Raw genomic sequence first — 19276 nt, 5'->3', positions numbered from 1 at the left:
AGAAACATAGTAGATTTTAGAAAGACAAATGAAGGTCACTGGACAGATTCCTATCTAAAGACTGATGACAGCTGGCTGAAAGAGTCATTCAGCACACCACTTGGGAGAAAGAAAAGTTTAACCTGTTAAATTAAATCTAGATTATTCCAATTCTTAGTCATGTCTCTTTACATCTTAATCTTTACTCACTTGCAAGGAATCTGTTTTGAGCTTTTCTTTGTGCTCTTCAGAAGAACGTAACACTTCTCTGTACAGTTCTGCAGCCAATGCATATTCTCCTGGATTTAAAAAAAAGTAAACAAAACAAGAACATTTACATATACAAATTGAGTTGGTCTTTAAATACTCAGACAGCCATCACTTGCAATAAACTGAGGTTTTCAGACAGGCTGTATAATATTTGTTCATCTTCAAGCAAATCTTCCCTATTCATTCTCCCTGCTCCAAAATGGGAAGAGACAAAGAATATTGAATCTTACAGGCTAAAGCAGTTTCTAAGTTAAGTATATTACATGATTGTCAGATCTATAAACTTCTTGATCTTAAAATATCCATCCACGGTTGTGTATGTCAAAAAAAAGATCTCAAATGTCACACTAAAAACCCACCATCTACAACTCATTGCAGGGATGTATTACTAAATTTGCACTGCACATATGTTACTCACTCTTTCAGAGTCCTAACCACACACGCACAAAAAAAGTTGTATCATACTTTAGAAATACAAAAGTAATTACATACGTGTAGCGAGCATAACCGCAGATGTAAGGTACCAACATGACAATCACTTCTCAGAAAACAGATTACATAAATTGATTTAAAAAGATATGCAAAATTGAAGTTGCGTACATGAAAGCAGCAGCACCGAAAAAAAAGATTTCCTTTTCTCTCATCTGATGAAAATTGACTTAACCAGCAATATAGGCTTAGAAGACTCTCAAAGCAGGAAAAGTACAAGTACATGAAATATATAAAAACGAAAAGTAAAACAAAAAAATCACCTTCCCAGATATCTAGAAATATAACAGGAACAAGATTTGTTCCTTCTTACATTGGAACAGTTGCCAACTTTAAGGGTCGTGCAATATTCTATTGTCATAACAGGACAAAAGTTATGTGCTGAATTTGCAAGGACTCAAGACTGAGGCTTGTCAGGCATCCTTTGAAGATTTCTTGACTTGCCAGTAACTTTTAGTTGGCTTAGCAGTGACAGCAATTTCTTTAACTCACTAGGTATTTATGGCAAGTTTTTTAAACAACTTTTAAAGTCAAAGCTTTTTTTCCCCTCTTAATTCAGACAAAAATCAACATTGACAAATTTGTGATGCCTGCTGTACAGCTCTAACTGCTAGGCAAAAGCACAGACCCTAAAATGCAGCCAAGTGATTCCACATTCATCATGGAATTTTACATGGAAGGGGACACAAAGGCAGGCCTGAAAGCAGTATACTAATAAAATGAAGGCAGCCTAAGTACAATTATACAAGTGTGATTTCTTTTATCCTCCCAGTACAAACAGATGGTAGAACTGAGAAAGAACACAAAACAGGAAAGCCAGAAATACTGAGACATCTCAAAGATGCACCACACTACATCTATTCTCTCCTCCTTGACTAGAAGGAGCGTTGGTTTTGTTATAAACACTTTTACAAGCCTATTTTCCCAGGATTTCACTAAGACTTTTCCCCTGATTCCAAAAGAGACATCTTTTAGTAGCCTTACTATGGTTTAGGAGTAAATATGCTACAGCCATCCAGTCTTACCTTTAATGATATGGATACCAGCTAAGCCATTAAGAGCACACACCAACTGACGGTGAGCTTCCTCACACTCTGTTCTACATTTCTTCTGCAGAGATGTTAGCAGTTCTTCCATGGTCATGGTGCTAGAATAGAGACCAAGCGGCTCAAATTTGAAACAAAACCATAATGCTAAAGAAGTTAAACTGTTACGCTGTGCAGCATGAAACACTGTTACATACACGCAACATACTATGCAAATGTTTACTAGAGATTAAAAAATAAGCCGCCAACAAAAAACTTTTTCCAACAACCTTCTTCCAGATAGAGATTTACTCTAACTTAAGTATGTCAAGAGATTGACATCTCCTAAAGATAGGGAGAAATAAAACAAGAGGAAAAATAGAACCAGGTAAAGTAATCCTTCATGGGGCAAAATATGTCGCTCCTTCTGTTACAGTAGAGAACTGGAAACAACCAAAAATAGACGTCGTGTTGCTAGAAGCTGAGAGAACAAAATGAAAAATGAAAACAGCCATGAGAGACTACATTTCTCCCCTTCATCACCAACCTAAACATGCAGAACAGATGAAATATTGAGGTAAGTGGAAGATATATGGAATGAAAACAGTGAAGATTAGCAAGTACCACTTCCCTTTCTTTCTAGACTTCCTTTTCTACATTTGTTTGTAGTATTCATAATTATTATGAAGAATTTAATTAGAAGTGAATTAGCTAACCAGAAAAATAAAGGAAAGGGAAAATTAGAGGGAGAAGCAAAAAAGGAAGCACGAAGGATAGCTTGGAGTAAGGCCAAGGGACAAAGAATCCAGGCAGGAAGGAGACTGATGCAGAGAGACAGGAAAGTAAACTGCAACAACAGTCTACATCCAACCTGAGGCTGCTTCTACGACCAATTGCTGCTGTGAGACCAGATACCACCCAGCTCACTGGAACTGTGCTTCTCAGCCTCACTGACCTTCAGGAGGGGTGTCTACTACTTGGTGTTCAGTGCTGTGGAACAGAGGAAGGGCGACACCACTCCCATGCAGTCTCTGCCCAAGGTATGGTGGAAGGGTATCCTTGACTAGGCGTTTAATTTACCCTCTTTGCAACACTATTCTACTTACAGAAACTGTGCTTTGAGTTTATACTGCAGTGTTACACTAGAACGGGCTGTAAGTTAATATAGTCATTATTTATAGTTAGCGGAATTCTGCAACCATACTAAAATACTCAATGCACCTGCTGCTCATACTCTGATATTTCTACCACTACCTTTCATTCTCAGAACCATCAGCAGTTTTAAGAGAACTTATAAAAGTAAGTCAGGCTTGGTTGACGAAAAATATATATAAATAGTGCTTAGAAACAACTTTTCTTTGTATATATCATCTTAAGGAGTATTTAATTTTCATTGTTATTTGTTGTTTTTTTTTTTTTTTAATCACAGTTACTATGCAGTTGTCACTCCACAAGCATTCCACCAAAATCAATGCAGTACACTAAGCTGTCTCCAGCATACTCAGTTCAGTTTTATGTTTCGTTTGTACTCCACTGGCTAATTTCAATGCTAATAATGTAGGGGCTTGTGGGAACATTGATTTCTCCCATGTTTGACAAGTGCCCTGTATGAGAAACAGGGAGGAATAGGACAAAAAACCTCATAAAAGGATGGAAATAAACTGAATAAAATAGACAAACAAGAGCAGGAAACAGCAGAAGCAATACGTCTAGTGTTGAAGTTTTGTTGTTTCCCTGTTTTTAAACTTAAGAATGAAACATAAGCAGTGCTCTGAGATTCTGGAACAGAAACGCCTTGTTTTCACAAACCCCATCTAATTGCCTGAAAAAGAATTAACTATGTTTCACAAAGAGTACTGGAAACAGGCTTTAGGTCTAACAAAGGCTGAGACCCAACTGGTATATTTGCTGGGCATCTGTGCGAAGGGTGACCTTCAAAGCATGGGGGGGGGGGCGGACTTTAAAACTTGAAAGCTGTTCGATCTGTATTTACTAGCTGTGCAACCTCATGTTAAAAACATTGGAATAATTCTTTAAATCAATTCTGTTTATTCATTGTTCTCATTTATGAAAGTAAGTTTTGTAAGACACGAAGAAATTTGGTGGGCTTGTCTGAAACTGAAAAAGAGTATATTTTGTTTCACAGGATATCTGTCACCTGTAACACCCTAGTATGCAAGAGCATCAAAGTTAAAGTGTTGCTGCGCAATCAACTGTCACTCAGTACTAATGTTTCTTTAGCACAAGAATTACACCCACTACTCTACTGCATATTATTCAGCTTCTGATGTCAGAGCTTGGTGTGACAAAGTTGCACGGTTAACTTAAGAAGATTAAAGTGAAGTTTAAAGCTATACAAGATACTGCACCATTATGCACAACTAAAGATTTGCTTTGGATAAAGCAAACCATTACGGAAGTGATAGAAATTCACCTTTTCTGTAATGGCAAGAACTCTCCCCGAACAGCTTGCGGATGACAGCAGGCCTGCCTCAGCCGCAGCAAAGGGTACAGAATGGATGTCACGGTCCTTCTATCTAGGCTGCTAAGCTTAAGAGTCCAATCTGAAATCTTCCTGAGTTTTGCCAATGCATCCTGGCAGCACACCTCGTGCTGGCGATGATAGAAGTGTCTCTCCACAGGAGAAAAGTGAAGCCAGTGTACGTTTTCTGTCTGAGGCGGAATTTGAATCTGCAATTAAAAGAAGAAAAGGAATTTGCAAATAAAACTATTGATAAATCTTCTTCAAGAATTTTAAAACCAAAACCTCTCTCTTACTTGGTCAATCACATCTTTCTTTGCTGATCTCCACATTATCTTGGCAATTAAACCGTACAGAGGACGGGGATTTTTCCTACAATAAGGTCGATATAAAAGCTGGTCCCACCAATGTTTGACCCAGTAAGGATCAATTCCAAGAAAAAGAACCAATCCATACAGATCTGCCAAGAAAAAAAAAAAATTCAGTGCAACGTTTTTGTTTTAATACTTCAGAATATGCCTCCAAAAAAAAAAAAGTTAGCTTTCACAGAAACGTTACCATACATAAAGCAAAGACATTTGAGCGATTATCTTTTCCATTTGTTTTCTGGTCATTCCTTCACAAAAACAGCTAACTGGAGGCAGAGGACTGCGTGAAGGGAGGGAAGAGTCTCTCCTCTAGTTACCTGTTGATTTTTATTGAACTTGCTGGAATATTGGAAAGTGTCTCTCGACCAGCTGATTTCAAGTTTAGCAGAACAAACTGGTGAATTTAAACCTACTCAAAGCAGGGGGTGAGAGGCAGAAATTATATGATTGCATATGGTTAGCTGGATCTGCCAGTTTTTTCTACAATAATATTGCCTAGTGTCATTACTTTACAGCCTGCTGGGCACTTTCTGTTGCCCACTATCCTAAAAGTGGCTGCAATTCAGAAGACTTTCACTTTTCTACTACAGCAGAAGAAATTAACGAAACCCACTATTCTTGTTTTCTTACCTTGAGAGAACATAGCTTGCCAATTCTGATTAATTCGGGCGCCCATCATCTTGAGGGACAAAATTTAAGGACATACTAACTTTAAGCTTGTACTCAGAACTTACTGGAGAACTACAGAAGCACATGTTTAAATGCCTCACGTGGACAACGCAGAAATAGAAATATATGATGATACCCTCAACTTCTTGAAGACCTGGTGGCTACATTCCCTACTCTGTTAGTTTTATGATAATTCAGCTGAGAGCCATAAGACATTCATCACATACATCACAGACCAGGGGACTTGCAAAGTCAGAATATCTCATGAATTCAGAGCAAAATTAGCAGACATTTTAAGTGCTTCAAACCCACCACCTAATTATCAGGAGAAGGAAAACCCACAGCTGACACTGCTACACAAAATCTCACCTTCTAATCCTCGCTGCACAGGAGTGCCACTGACACACCAGCGATTGATTCCACTTAAACGGAGTGCCATTTCAGCAGCCTAGCAAAACAAGATACAATTAATGCCAGAAAAGGAAAAAACCGTGGAACACAGTGTGAAGACATGGGGACTTTTTTTTTTTTATTTTTTATTTTATTTATTTATTTATTTTTTAAGTCTGAACACCTTTTAGTTTAAAAGTTCAACAGACCTTTAGGCAACATTGGTACAATACATTACAAAAACATGTACAGAGTTACTGAGAGCTATTTTTAAGGTAACCAAAAGCTGATAAAAGCCATTTCCACTTCCGTGCAATCAAATGTTCGCAAGAGGCAGAGAGTTAGCAAAAGAAACGTATACAGAACAAATACTAAGGCCTATGAACCATGATGTAAGTAGCATTTTTGTCTTCCTGTCTTGGGCAAAAAGATTGGAAGAACATTAATTAAAATTATCTCCCTTTGCACACCTAGAGTTTCCAGAGACACTGCAGACTATTTTAACTTTTGGATCCAGGGGACATATCTATGCCTCTGAACCATGTCACTGAACAGCCTAGTGTCTTGTTTGAAACTATCAAACACTATATACAGCATGATGACCTAGTTGTTTAAGCTGTCAGTACAGATTATGTTAAGTATTTTTTGAGCTGAATATATTTCACAGTCGGCTAAAATTCCAACAGGAGAAACATTTAATAGTAATATCTCCAACCGAAAATTCACTTCTACAGAGCAAGCTACAAGGACAAATGACCTAAGCTCACCGAATGTTAGGAGCAGGGGGAGTCTTATTTAATTATTTACAATAAGCTTGTCAAAACCTTTTGAAGTTAAATAAATGCATGAGTGGGAATGTTATACCTTTGCAGTAGTACATTCAACCATTTGTGCTTCATCAAGGCAGATCCTCCACCACTCCACTGCTACTAAGGGGCTCGGGATGGCCATGTACCGCTTCTGGTTCCTGAAACGGCGCCCATCTTCGCTGTTGCTGTGGGGTATGTCTACATAGTTCAGTTCAGTGCGGAGGACATCGTATGTGGTGATAACCACCTCCTGCTCTGCCAGCATGTGCGGCTGCAAAAAGCCATGCTTCTTCACACCTTGATACACCTACATGGATTTGTATTCAATAGCGCATTAGCAAAGAATTAAGGTAAGAGACATTTCAGTAAAAAATGCAAATATATCATATATACCACATATGGCTTAATACATGCATACTTTTAGATGTGGTCCTCATAAAATCGGAAATCATTCACAAAACCTGTATCCATGCGCTAGTATGGTCAGAAAACGTAAGTAATACAAAATAATAAATGAAATACATTGATGCAACTTCATGTATAATTATTTACATCTGCACAAAACTTCAAATACTGATTTTGCTTCTCCTTTGAAGAAAAAAGAATTTTAGAACTTGCTACAAGTTATGCGTAGCAACAGGTGTAAGCAAGATTAAATATTCTGTTATGTTGTAAGAAGTACCATTATGCCAGTGTTACACGCTCTCTCTTCTCTCATTTACTCTAGATGTATATTACCTTTCTCCTCTCAATCCTCTCCAAGAATTTCATGGAAGATTAGACAAAGACAGTAGCGTGCAGCAAAATAAAATAGTTAAAAAACAGAAAATGATACTCTGGGTAATGTTTTATCTACAAAAAGTATCTCCACAGAGACTCATGACATAGAAAGAACACCCTAGTGAGAAACAGTTCCCTGTGCACCAACAGAATATTATAAATCTTTCATAGTGACATTTGTTGTAATATCCTTTTGGAAACATGGAGCAGTTTCAATAAAAATTTTACAAGCTAAACCAAACATTTTACTATATGCTTCTCCGTGATAGCATTTTATACCTAAAACACAGCTAATATGATGAGTCCTAATATACTCAGAATACCAAAGCACGTCAAAATTTCAAATAATGTGTGGTATAGCAAACAATCAGTAAAATACATTTACAAAAATAGAGTTTTGTCATCCCCAGGATTTTTAGCTAAAAGCGATCATTACCAGAGCTATATAGCAATCAACTTTTTTTCCCCCGTTTCTCATAAAAAACTTATTTCTCTTGCTCCCCATTTATCTCAGGAACGCTCTTCAAAATTACACGCATCCATTGTTTACTACATTTTTTTTTTTTTTTTTAAGAAAATCATTGGCTACTTCTTACCATTCACCTAGAACTGTATATTAATCCCAGCATTAAAATAGGTATGATTTTCTTCTCACAGATACAGGAATATCCCCATCTTTTTAGAAAACATCTAAATTCTAGTCTCATCTTTGAACAGCTAATATCCTGCTATGTCTCTCTCATTCTGTGATTATATAAACATTCTAATCAAGACAGTCTATTCTTATCTAAAGTTGTCTACAAATGCTTGTTTTTAATCACTTAAGATACCCAGTCCCTCAGGGTAACAAACTTTAATGCTCTCTTAATTCAAGCAACAGAATAATTAGAAATACCAAAACTGAGGTGATGATATACAACCTCATTTGATTTTCCCCCTATTTAGCCCTTGATCTGTTTAATTTTCACTGTTAAAATTAAGTGTTATTTTCATTGTTACGGTATTTTTTACTCCAGTAATCTTCTTGCTCTACATTTCTGCATATGGCAACGAAGTTTTTGTCAACTGCAAGAAACTCCTGCAGAACATTTCTGTTCAGCCCCAGAACAAGAGAACTGAGCAAGTACAACCTGGTTAATGCACATGAACAAGGGAGAAAGAGAAGGAGATTTAAAAAACAAAACACCAAAGCACAGAGCACGCTCACTGAAGCAACTGTTAAGGAAAAATAGCTATTGAAGTCTAATGATCTCTTCGAAGCATTTGTGAACAGATTTTCTGGAGGTTTGTAGCTTGGCCAAGTTTTGGTTGTTTCCACAGCAGCAGGAAAAGACAACCTGTTACAAAGCAAGACCTACTGATAAATACTAATTCCTTGTTCTATTACACAAAATCTGTAAGATTTACCACAGGTTATAAGCAGTTGAAAGAATAAAAAACATCATTCACATGCAATGCAAAATCTGTTAACATGGGAAAGTTGTTCTTTGAAATGTCTGCATTCATTTCATTTTAAGTTTACAGGAAAAAAAACTTTTCATTTGAAACAGCACTGAAAGCCATTCTGGATGACTTACAGTTGGCAGTTAAAAGAAAATGTAAACAGTGTCTTAGAATGGAAGGTGTCACAGTTTTAAAGTACTGACATTCAGTATTTAAGCTGTTCTACTGTTACCACGTAAATCTATTTCTGACAGTTTTCATCAAAGCTGGTATAAAACTTGGACTAGGTCCCATGAAAACTGTGCAAGCTACTCATTTGTTAGCTGCTGCACTAAAGCTAGTTATCTAAACTAGTTAGACTACTCACACACACAACTTACTGGAGGCCTAGAATTCATTTGTACATTGGACTTCCATGAAGGATAACTGAAGATATCAGATATATTCTTGGTTGTGAAGATTCTTTTTATCAACTTACTTACCCTTATTCAAAATATACAGGATCTAAGGATCTCAAAGCACCTTACCATTACAAAAGTTTTTGCTCATTAAAACTACGAAGGACAAGACTTGACTACGTTATTAATCATCAAATGGTCTGGGTTGGAAAGGACCTTAGAGATCATCTAGTTCAGACAAATAATTGAATTGAAATAAATTCAGTTTAATAAAAGACAATGCTTACCCTTGAGTACTGTCATAGCTATATTAAAAAAAAAATCCTGTACAGTCATAATTACTGTATGTGTAATTATGTTTATTTCAATGACTGAGAAATCAAGATGATACAAGGTCTCCAGACAAGCAACATCCTAATCCGTATGTCAGACATTCTAGAGAAGTGCCCAAGATGTAACGGTGTTATTTTAAGCAAACTTGAAGGCTCAAGACTTCTTTAAAGCCTGAGAAAGAATTCAAAAGTATATTCTTTACCTACCAAAATATGTTTTTATCTAGAATGAAGTGAGAAGCACCTGTCAGGAAGCTGCCTGCATGCAAGTATACAGTGAGAGTTGATACTGCTGAAACACCTATAGTTAGGCCTTCCTAAGTTCCTCGGTAATCTTTTGGAAAAAACATATATTCAGCATTCCCTCTTAAAAGTCATGCTTTGTTGCTACTACTCAAGATTTGCTTCCATGTGATAAGAATATCTAGTTCACTGTATCGTTTCCCAATGATCAACTAATAATGAAAAAATGAAGAACTAAGTGCAGACATCTTTCAGGAAAAGAAATGCACCACTTGTTGCCAAAACAGACATGATGGTCTAACAGCAAGGAATACAGAATTCCAACATAGACAAAGAAACCTCTGAACTTCACATGATACAGAGTCAGACAGAAAGCCCCAAGCCTTGATAAAGTAACTCTGCAGAAGATGAACATACATAATCTTACCAGAACTCGAAGAGATGATGATCTCACATGCCTGTTGATCTCATCTACCCACTGATGACAAATAGAACTTGGAGAAATTATCAGAGTTGCTCCTGTGGAAACTGGTTTCATTGCCACAAGGCAGTGGGGACAGTAAAAGGGCTTGATCTTCAAGTTTTCCTCTTTGTAGTTTACACATTCCGCATGCTGCCATAAAGAACACTTCAGGCACTGCACACGAGCTTTATAGTCAACCAATCCAAGCTCACCACAGATGCATTCAAAACGATATTCAGAGGTATTAAATGGAAATACAGAACTTGCATGCTGCACACTACTGCTGGCATGTTCTTGGGAATGTGAGGATTGGTCCTTTGGAATTTCCTGTTTGACTTCAGCTTTACTTTTAGAAACATCACGATCAGGATGACTGCTAATATCACTGGAAACAACGAGGCTGCCATGCAAGTCAAGAGACTTTGGGACCACAGCTTCCTGCTGAACATCACTCTCTTTGACAGAGTTCTCGTGATCTACTTCAGATTTCTGGCTGTTTTTCCTAGTTGCACAATAATCATGTTCTTCTGTGGCGATATCTACTCGTAAAGGGATTTTAAGGACATTTTCAGAAGTGACATCACTATTTTTTGATTCTTTGGTTTGAGTATTAGCATCAGTCAACTGCTTCTTCTGAATCCTTCCTGAAGTCCTTGCTATCTACAAAGTAAAATTAAACAAGATTGTCAGACTTTCTTCTCACCTTTTCTTCTTCCTTTGGAAGGAAGACTTTAACATCAAGACATAAATATTAACATTCTATATAAATCTGTGGTTTGACAATTTAGTTAATGCTTACCAGTGTTTACCACACAACTCCATGGTGAGAACAATATATCTACCAGCCCCTACAGCAGTATTTTAAAAGACTTATGACAAATGCAGTTAATGTTTTAGCCCCATATTTAAACTACTTACAATTTCTGCTTCTTTGTCTATGGATTTCAAAACAAATGGTGCTTTTTTTTTTTCCATTTTTATAAATAAGCCAGTATCACAGAACTGGGTCACACAGACAACTTGGTTTATAGCAGTATGCAACAGGGTAGAAAGATCTGCCTTTGCAACATTCTTTGAAGTAACTATCGAAGCAAGTTTTACCTGTTCTTTGGTTCTCTCTCGTCTCTTCTGTTCCTTGTAATTCTTTCCTAGCTTGAAAGACCCAGCCAGACCATGTCCTTTGACTTGTTCCACTACTTGTTCTGCAATCAGTTTTTCTAGAGTTCTTTTGAGAAGACGTTTATTTCTCTGTATGTCATACCTATAGACAGCACTGATATACTTAAATATTGCAATAATGGATGCTCCTTTCTTCACATTCATCTCCTTTACAGCTGCTAATACCATCACTCGTAAGCCTGTATGTATAATCAAAGCAGAAAAAAACTACAGCTCAGATAAAGTGGAGAACACATATTAAAGGAACTGTGATTATCTAAAAAAAATGCAAAGTGTGTACAGGCAGCAGTTTTGAGAATGCTTTACTTGAGGTAGTTTTACAAATCACTTTTTTTCAGATGAGACATGCATATTTCAATACTGAGTAACCACAAAAATAACTACCTCTTAATTTTCTTACTGAAGTTTAGAAAGAAACTCTGTATTTCAGTTTCATGAATAAACTCTTACAAAATGACCTCCAGGTACACATAACTCTGTAGCAGGCATCAGAGTTGGTAACTTTACTTTTAAACGTGGATGACCCGTTCACAATACACAACCCTACACCAAAGTACTCAGCAAAAGAACTACTTCATTCTGCAAAAGCACAGATTGGCCTTAAACTCACCATAAATGGTCAACGCAAGACTTATGCTAAAAGCAAAATGTATTAAAAAACTCATCAGAAACACTTACTGGGATATTGTATTTTTTCTTTCAATTTCAGCTCCATTTCCCTTGTTTTTTTCTTTTTATTTCCTTCTAAAGGTTGAGGTGGAACAAAGAAGTTCACAAGCTTACCCTAAGGCAGACAACATTAAATAGTGTTATCAGCTCACATCTTTTCACATTTGAAAAAAGCTTGAACTGCTATAGAAGTGTGCACTCTTACAGAGCACTGATCCCACTAATTTGCTCAGTTTATTCTAAGTAGGCAGAACGATATCTCATTTGGTTCAGTTTCTTGGCAAATGGTGTTCAACACCCTACACTGAAATGGAAGAGCAGCCCAGCAAGCCCCTCAGGGTCTCTGCGACTTCAGAACTAAGTTGCGGGAATCTACAGCTGTAACTGATAGAGGTTACTGATGGGGAAGGGCAGAAGGAGAGGAAAATACATATTGTATATACAGCCAGAAAGACAAAAAGAGATAAGCAATACAGCTTGTCTAATAGATGTTTGACACTCATTAATAGAATTAAGTGAAGGGGAGAATGATTTCCAACTTAGCAGACTAAATTATAAATTTATACACTCTTGGATTGTGTGGAAAAAATAGCCTATTAACAGTGCAGTTGCCTGCTAGTCCCCTTCAACAATGGGGAATGGTATCAAATGCCACTCATGCAATCTGCTTTTTTTTTTTTTATGTCATCAAGTATTGCATAGTGAAAAGCTAAAGTTTTTACTATACTTTAATCCAGCTTTGATTCTGGATTAATATAAAATAAAGTAATAAACTTACGAGATAAAACACATTTAATTAATCTGAAAAGTAATTTCCTCATATTAAATCTTACCCTAGTTGTCTCACCTCAGGTAATGTCAGATCATCTTGCTTAATGTCTTGTCGGGTGTGAGTCAGAATAAGAGCCAACACTTCTACTGTTTTTCCAAGACCCATCTCATCTGCCAAAATACCTCCAGGCCACTGAGGTCCAGCACATGGATATTCACGGATAATACTAAAAAACAAGGACATTCCCAGGTGAAAATCAGTGATTACAGAACGGTATGACAGAAGCATGCGTTCAGGAACATACACACAGCACAGTGTCAGCAAAGCAAGGGGTAGTATCTTTTACCAGATACGCTGAGCTTGACAAAAGCTTGCAAGCTTTCTGAGTGTTCAAACCTGATCAAGGTGAATGTGTATAGCAAAAGGTTACCCCCACACCCCTGCCCCAATAGATTTTGCTTTGCTAACCTTAGCATATTACAACATTAGTCTCCAAAAAAAAAAAATTTATATTCGTATTCTGAAAATTATATATACACATCAGGAAAAAAGCATACTAGCAGAAGATTCTATTCTAAACAAATTCATGAGAAAAGTGAAACTGAGATAAGAAATGCATTTATAAAAAGCCTTATGCTGCCTCCTTCCTTTAGCTTTTAAAAACATTGGAAGAACAGGTTGAAGCCTCCAGCGTTCTAATTTAAAAAGAATGTTAATCTTATAACCACAAACTTGTATCAAATACAAGCAGCTTTTAAGAACTGTCTTCAACTCCAGATTTACTTATTTTCCCATGTATTATATACTCCAATTTGCCCTTTCTTTAAAATCAAATATATCATTGTTCTAATTCTTTAGTTGTTAACTGAAAAGCTACAATTATGGATTATCTTGTATTCTCCATGTAAAAGCTGCCAATAAGGTTTTTCACAAAGAACAGCTTTAAGGTATTCTCTAAAGAGGTGACCATAGAAACGTACCAGCCAGTAAATGGATTATAGTAGATTTTCACTCCATCCAGAGTGATGACCTCTCGCCATAAGAAGTGCAGCGCATTTTCTAGGGAGAAAGAGGTCATGATACTATTACAAGGTTTCTCTATAAACGGTACTTAGAACAGTACTTAGAATTGCTTAGCTTTATTGTGACACTTAAATAAAAGAAGCAGACATTTACCTCCACCACGCTTCATGACAAACAAGCTGTATCACCTGCTGATCAGCAAAGCATATTTATTTTCTCATTTAGTGCACTACCCGAGCAACAGCTTTTATAAAAATAGTAATGAAATAAATAACAAAGCTTCCAATCAAACAGTAAGAAAACATTATGCCAACAATACAACGCCACTTTCCTCAGTTATACAAGTTTTCCAGGCCCATATACTTGCCACTGCTTGGAGTGCCTGTGAAGTTCTCTCGGTGAAGCATCCAATTCACAGCCTCGCTTTGGTATGGCCTCAGAATGGGAATTAAGGCAGGATGCTGCACATCCTCTCTCAGCAATTGGATATCCTGCTGATGGGTATGCCTTACAAAGTCGTAAAGCTCTTCGATATTTTGGCGCTCGAGTTCCATGTCAGATTCTTCTTCATCTTCCTCCAGCACATCTGTATACACCCAGTCATTCAAGAGATGCATTATCAATTTTTGTCAACATTTCAGTAAGTTCTGCTGAAACATACTTAAGATGTGAAAGCAAACAAAGCAAAACATCATTAAGACACATGTCACAACTGCACCTGACTCAGCTACCAGCAGTAGGAAACAAAGAACACTTTCCTAAATGCTAACGTTAACATTCTACAGCCATCATGGAAATGGATATAATTGGAAAAGCTCTTCCTTCAAAATTTAGGCACAGAATGACCAGGTCTTATTTATGCAATAAATACCTTCCACTAAATATTTCCAGCTCATACAGAATCACAAATAACTCGCATTTCAGTTTCAAATGTTCACATGGGTTGATCAACTTAGAGAAGGGGGAAAACCACAGTGGGTTGTAAAAGGATTTGTTCATTTTGCATGAAATAAAGTCCTTCTTGATATAAAAACATACTGAAGAGATTTTCTGGTTGTTTTTAATAAGTTTTCATGTTACTTTTAAATTATTCATCTGGCTATAAAAATAGAAGTATAGAAGTGTAACAATATGGAATTCCCATCATTTGTATCACTGCAAGAAGTCAGACAACTCATACTTCAGAAGTTATAATCCTACCTCAAAAGAAGTATGTACCCTCTAGGAGACTTAGGAAAGAAGGCCTTGTACATACATATTTTCCATGACATTTGGATATATGGGCGTACACAGAACTTAAGCACTGTAGAATAACTATTCATGAAAAATTAAAGGGTCAGTATTTTAGGAAGCTGAAGTAAGATGAGGCAACGAAAGACTTAGACAAGTTTTGACAGTGTTTTAGGTCTCAAATAAAATCAGTACTAATAAAATGTAAGAACAACTGTACAACTCTACAGTTCAAAGAAAGATACTAACCCTAGCTAGTACTGGAGAGAAAGCCACCTTGCAGCATTTTTCTCAGAAAACCAAAATTAAGAAGCAATTCAAGCCTGGCATAATCAGCACAAAGTGACCTTTAAGGCACATTTAAAACCATAACATCATACCGAAAAAAAAAAGAAAAAAATGATAATGGGAGACACAACAACTAAATCAGAGTACCACTGGGACACCTCTCACTTAAAAAAAAAAAAAAAAAAAGAGATATACCTGGCACAAACACCAGAGAACTATGGAAACTATTCCAAGGGATCCTCTCACAGTGGTTCCTAACTTCATGGAAATGACAGTGAAATTACCATGTTTGTGAAGTGTAACTTTGATCTTTTGCAGATTCATTAACGCACCTATCCTACACTTGCTGTAACTTGATATGGAATCCCTGACACAAAGTCTCAAAACCATCTACAAGAACGTTAACAGGATGAGTATACAGCAGAAAACAAATATAAAAGCATTAGGAGAGAGAGGACACCTCCCTCATTTCCCTCATTTCTACATAACTTCATCAATGCAATTTTCTTTACAATTGCTTTACAGTATAAACCAAACAAAAAATCTGTTGCCATGGTTGTGTTAGGCACCAAACCAGGAATAAAACTTTTCCAAGTTTAATTCCTGTTTTTTTTTTTTTTTTAAAAACAGCTCCTAGGTAACTTGGGCAAATTACTGTAAATCTGTTCAAACAATTCACATGCATTAAAGAAATCTGCATTTACTCCCCAGATGGTAAGGTCTCAAGCTTTTATGTGCCTCAGAGCCTTATCTGTAGAGGAGGAAAGTTACCATCTGTAATTTGTCCACAAGTTAATTAGCATATGATTAATAGTCAGATACTAATACAGAAAGTTTATTACCTAATAATATTACCTAAAAAAAAGTTGATCTATACAGCAGGAATAACTTGCTATTTTCATTTATATTTGAAACTACTGAAGAGAGACATTTTCAATAACAAAAAGTATTCATCAACATTCAACTGAATCAGATTACCTGGAATTATAAAACTATAGAACTTTTCCATGAGTTTTTGAATCAGCTGATTAGCTTTTTTGGGTCTTCCACCTCCATCACTGAGAAAATCGGGTTTACTAAGCCCAGCTTCCAGAAGGTAAATTCCAACCTATGAAAGGTTTAGGATTAATCATTTAATTATCAGAAAGCTAATATTATAAATAAAAGCACTAATTTTCATAGCCTTCTACATGGAAAAACCTTAGCTACCAAACTTTCAAAATTAACAGATGCAGACAGATATGATGAACCTTGCCAAGATAACAGTAAGGAAGATACAGTATGTCACAGACAAAAGCTACCTTGATTCATTTGAATAAAGTGTTAGTAATGGTGCAACAGTAAAGATAGCCTTAAGAAGAAAACACACCAAAAACATTTGCAAAAGGATGCAGAAACTATGTATTTCATCACATTATAAAACTATAGGCCAGACGCCAGACTTTGTTGTTCAGCAGTTTTTAACCTCCCAATTCCAACAAAGAAGAAATTTTAAAACGTAAAACAACAAAAATAGTTATATGAATCAATACCTTTAAAGCTTGAGCCTCTGCAGGTCTTTGATAAAGGCCAATTATCTTCTTCTTTTGCAACCATCTCAAGCCTTCCAATATTTCACCACCTAAAGTTGGTTCCACCATAATAATTTGTTCATAAGCACCCAGGTATTCTTTTGCTTCATTACTGTACTCTTCTTCGCTTCTTTTATGGACGCAGACCTGCAGGTGATCGTCAGAGTCTCCTCTCATCAAAGTAAAGCCCCTTTCATGGAATTCCTCAGCTAGAATTTGCTCAGAAGGATGACAAAGAGCAAATTCTCCCAACAAAGCTTTCCAGGACCCATCTGCACGGTATGGCAGGATGGTAATATTTAGCTGTACCGACACAGGAGTCAAGGTGGAATAAGAGTCTTCTTCATCGTTAACAGTAAAAAACTTAACCGACTTTGAACCAGTGTCTTCTTTTTGACTGAGATCCTCATCAGTGCTATCATCATTTATAACAATGAAGGACGAAGAGGAAGTGCTTGGGCCTGGAACATCATCCTCATTGGTCATTTCATCATCTAATGTTATCACCTCATTTCTCCGGTCTTCATGCATATTCCAGCAGAGCTGTTTTTTCTTCACATCATCTATTTTTGATGGAGGTGCACGCTTTCGACGACTACTCATTTTGTCGTTTTTCTCAATGCTATTTTCAGACTCTGTGAGATAAATTTATATTAGTCAGTGATAAGTATTGCAAAATTAAATGTTCACACTGAAGTTTGACTGTGCAGTTACTGCTAAACTTGCAAAGTTTTGGACACAGACATATGCAATAAGAAATCTAACTCTTCAGTAGGCAGTTTTACAGACCATCTCCTGTCCCTATCCAAAAGCCTTACACAAAGCAGGATGTGAAGAATTTGTTTTGTACTACCGCTCATTCTGCCAGACAGTTACAGAGGGAGATCAACAGGAATGCTATATTTCACTACTGCTCAGAATCCTGTGGGACAGATATAAATGTAGAAGCACTGGAATCCCTCAAAGCTGGGGGTGGAGGGAGACAGCAAAAGAAACACTATAAACAAAAGTGCAGGATGTACCAGAGATTTGGAGGCGGGTGTGGGGAAGAGACATGCACAGTACTCCTCCTTTTCTTTCAAACCCTACATGGGAATGAAACTTTAAGCAAACTTAGCAGAGGGCTAAGTCTGAAACTGCCACTACATAAAACATAGTTTAGAGACTAAGCTACTAAATTCTGTCCTTAGAAGTCCCCAGTGACTGAACACTTTATTTTCCCAGGAAGTTGTGCATCCTGTGGGCTGGATATACAATCTACTTGCAGAGGAGCCCTTACTTCTGGTCTCACTGAAATGCACGGTGGCAATCAGCAAACTAAATGCACTGTCTTACTGATTTTGACTAACTGCTAAGGTAATTCAAGCCACCCCTCCAGCTCCTTGCCAGAACCTGGGCAAGGAACAGATTTTATAGATAAAATAGTAGAAAATAAAGTACACATGCTAAACAACACACACGAAGAAGCAAATCATGAAATATTAGACTTATCCAGGAAACCAATGACTACATACTCAGGACTACATGCTCATACTTAAATAGTCAAATAAACAGTCATCATTTTTAAGGAAAACTACCTTTGACAGTTATATGGGTTCTTCTAAGGAGCTTAAACACAGCGATAGATTTCTTACCTCATATTACAGCAGCTTTGTCACCAAAGACGGGAAAATATTTACACATCCATACCAGTTCAGCTTCTGCGCACAGCTGTTAACGAAACACAGACACAACCGCTACCAAAACACCGGAAGCCGAGAGGCAAACATTCTAAGCTACTAATTCCAATATCCTAACGTTAAAGGGCTTGCGTGGGAAGAGGGCGAGATTCTTAGAATTGTGGATAATTTAAGAGTCTTACAGGACACCGCAGCCAGCCGGGTTCCTGCGTCGCCGGCTCCGCTTTCGCTCCCCCGGCCTGAGGTCCGGGCCCCGCCGCTCCCCAGCCGTGGCCGGACCCCGGGCCGCGCTCCCGGGCAGGGGACGCTCCCCCGGACGGGGCTGCCCGAGCCGAGCCCCGCCGGGACGAGGCGCTCCCCGCGGGGCCCACGGCTGGGAGGGGGCGGCCGGGCTCCCCCCGCGGCGCCGGCCCGAGGAGGGGAGTGGGGCCAACGGTCACCAACGGTCACTAACGGTTGTCAACGGCCGCCCACGTACCGCAGGGGCTCGGGCCCCGCCGACGCCCGGTGTGTGTGGCGGGAGGCGGCCCTCGGCCCGTAGCGCAGCGGCAGCGACCACCCGGGCACGGCGATGCGCGCGCACCCGCCCCGGCCCCAGTCGGCGACCAATGGGAGGCGAGAAAGCCAGCGGTTGTTCCCGCCCCCTTCCCCGCTAGCGTAACAAGGAGCGTGAGGGGGGAACGTTCGGCGCATGCGCAGTGCCTCCCCGCGGGGTGAGGGGGCGG

General features: G+C 38.1%; 1 protein-coding gene across 1 annotated transcript in view; it reads right to left on the bottom strand.

Moving 5' to 3' along the window:
• SHPRH (SNF2 histone linker PHD RING helicase) overlaps nt 1-18994 on the bottom strand; it is a 43299-nt gene extending 24305 nt beyond the window's left edge. The window contains exons 1-16 of the mRNA XM_035538295.2: nt 18734-18994; nt 18507-18582; nt 16834-17507; nt 16280-16409; nt 14151-14369; nt 13741-13819; nt 12836-12986; nt 11998-12103; nt 11242-11498; nt 10105-10800; nt 6537-6788; nt 5652-5730; nt 4542-4705; nt 4198-4454; nt 1764-1885; nt 190-278 (exon numbers count right to left, since the gene is read on the bottom strand). Coding sequence (XP_035394188.1) covers nt 190-278; nt 1764-1885; nt 4198-4454; nt 4542-4705; nt 5652-5730; nt 6537-6788; nt 10105-10800; nt 11242-11498; nt 11998-12103; nt 12836-12986; nt 13741-13819; nt 14151-14369; nt 16280-16409; nt 16834-17475 — 3243 coding nt within the window. The 5' untranslated portion in view covers nt 17476-17507; nt 18507-18582; nt 18734-18994. The remainder of the gene's footprint in view (nt 1-189; nt 279-1763; nt 1886-4197; nt 4455-4541; nt 4706-5651; nt 5731-6536; nt 6789-10104; nt 10801-11241; nt 11499-11997; nt 12104-12835; nt 12987-13740; nt 13820-14150; nt 14370-16279; nt 16410-16833; nt 17508-18506; nt 18583-18733) is intronic.
• Between the last annotated feature and the right edge of the window lie 282 nt (nt 18995-19276).

This window comes from Cygnus atratus, chromosome 3, assembly GCF_013377495.2.
Source record: "Cygnus atratus isolate AKBS03 ecotype Queensland, Australia chromosome 3, CAtr_DNAZoo_HiC_assembly, whole genome shotgun sequence".
Taxonomy (NCBI): domain Eukaryota; kingdom Metazoa; phylum Chordata; class Aves; order Anseriformes; family Anatidae; genus Cygnus; species Cygnus atratus.
The sequence above is the reverse complement of the archived record's forward strand: the minus strand, read 5'-3'. Positions and strand labels throughout refer to the sequence as shown.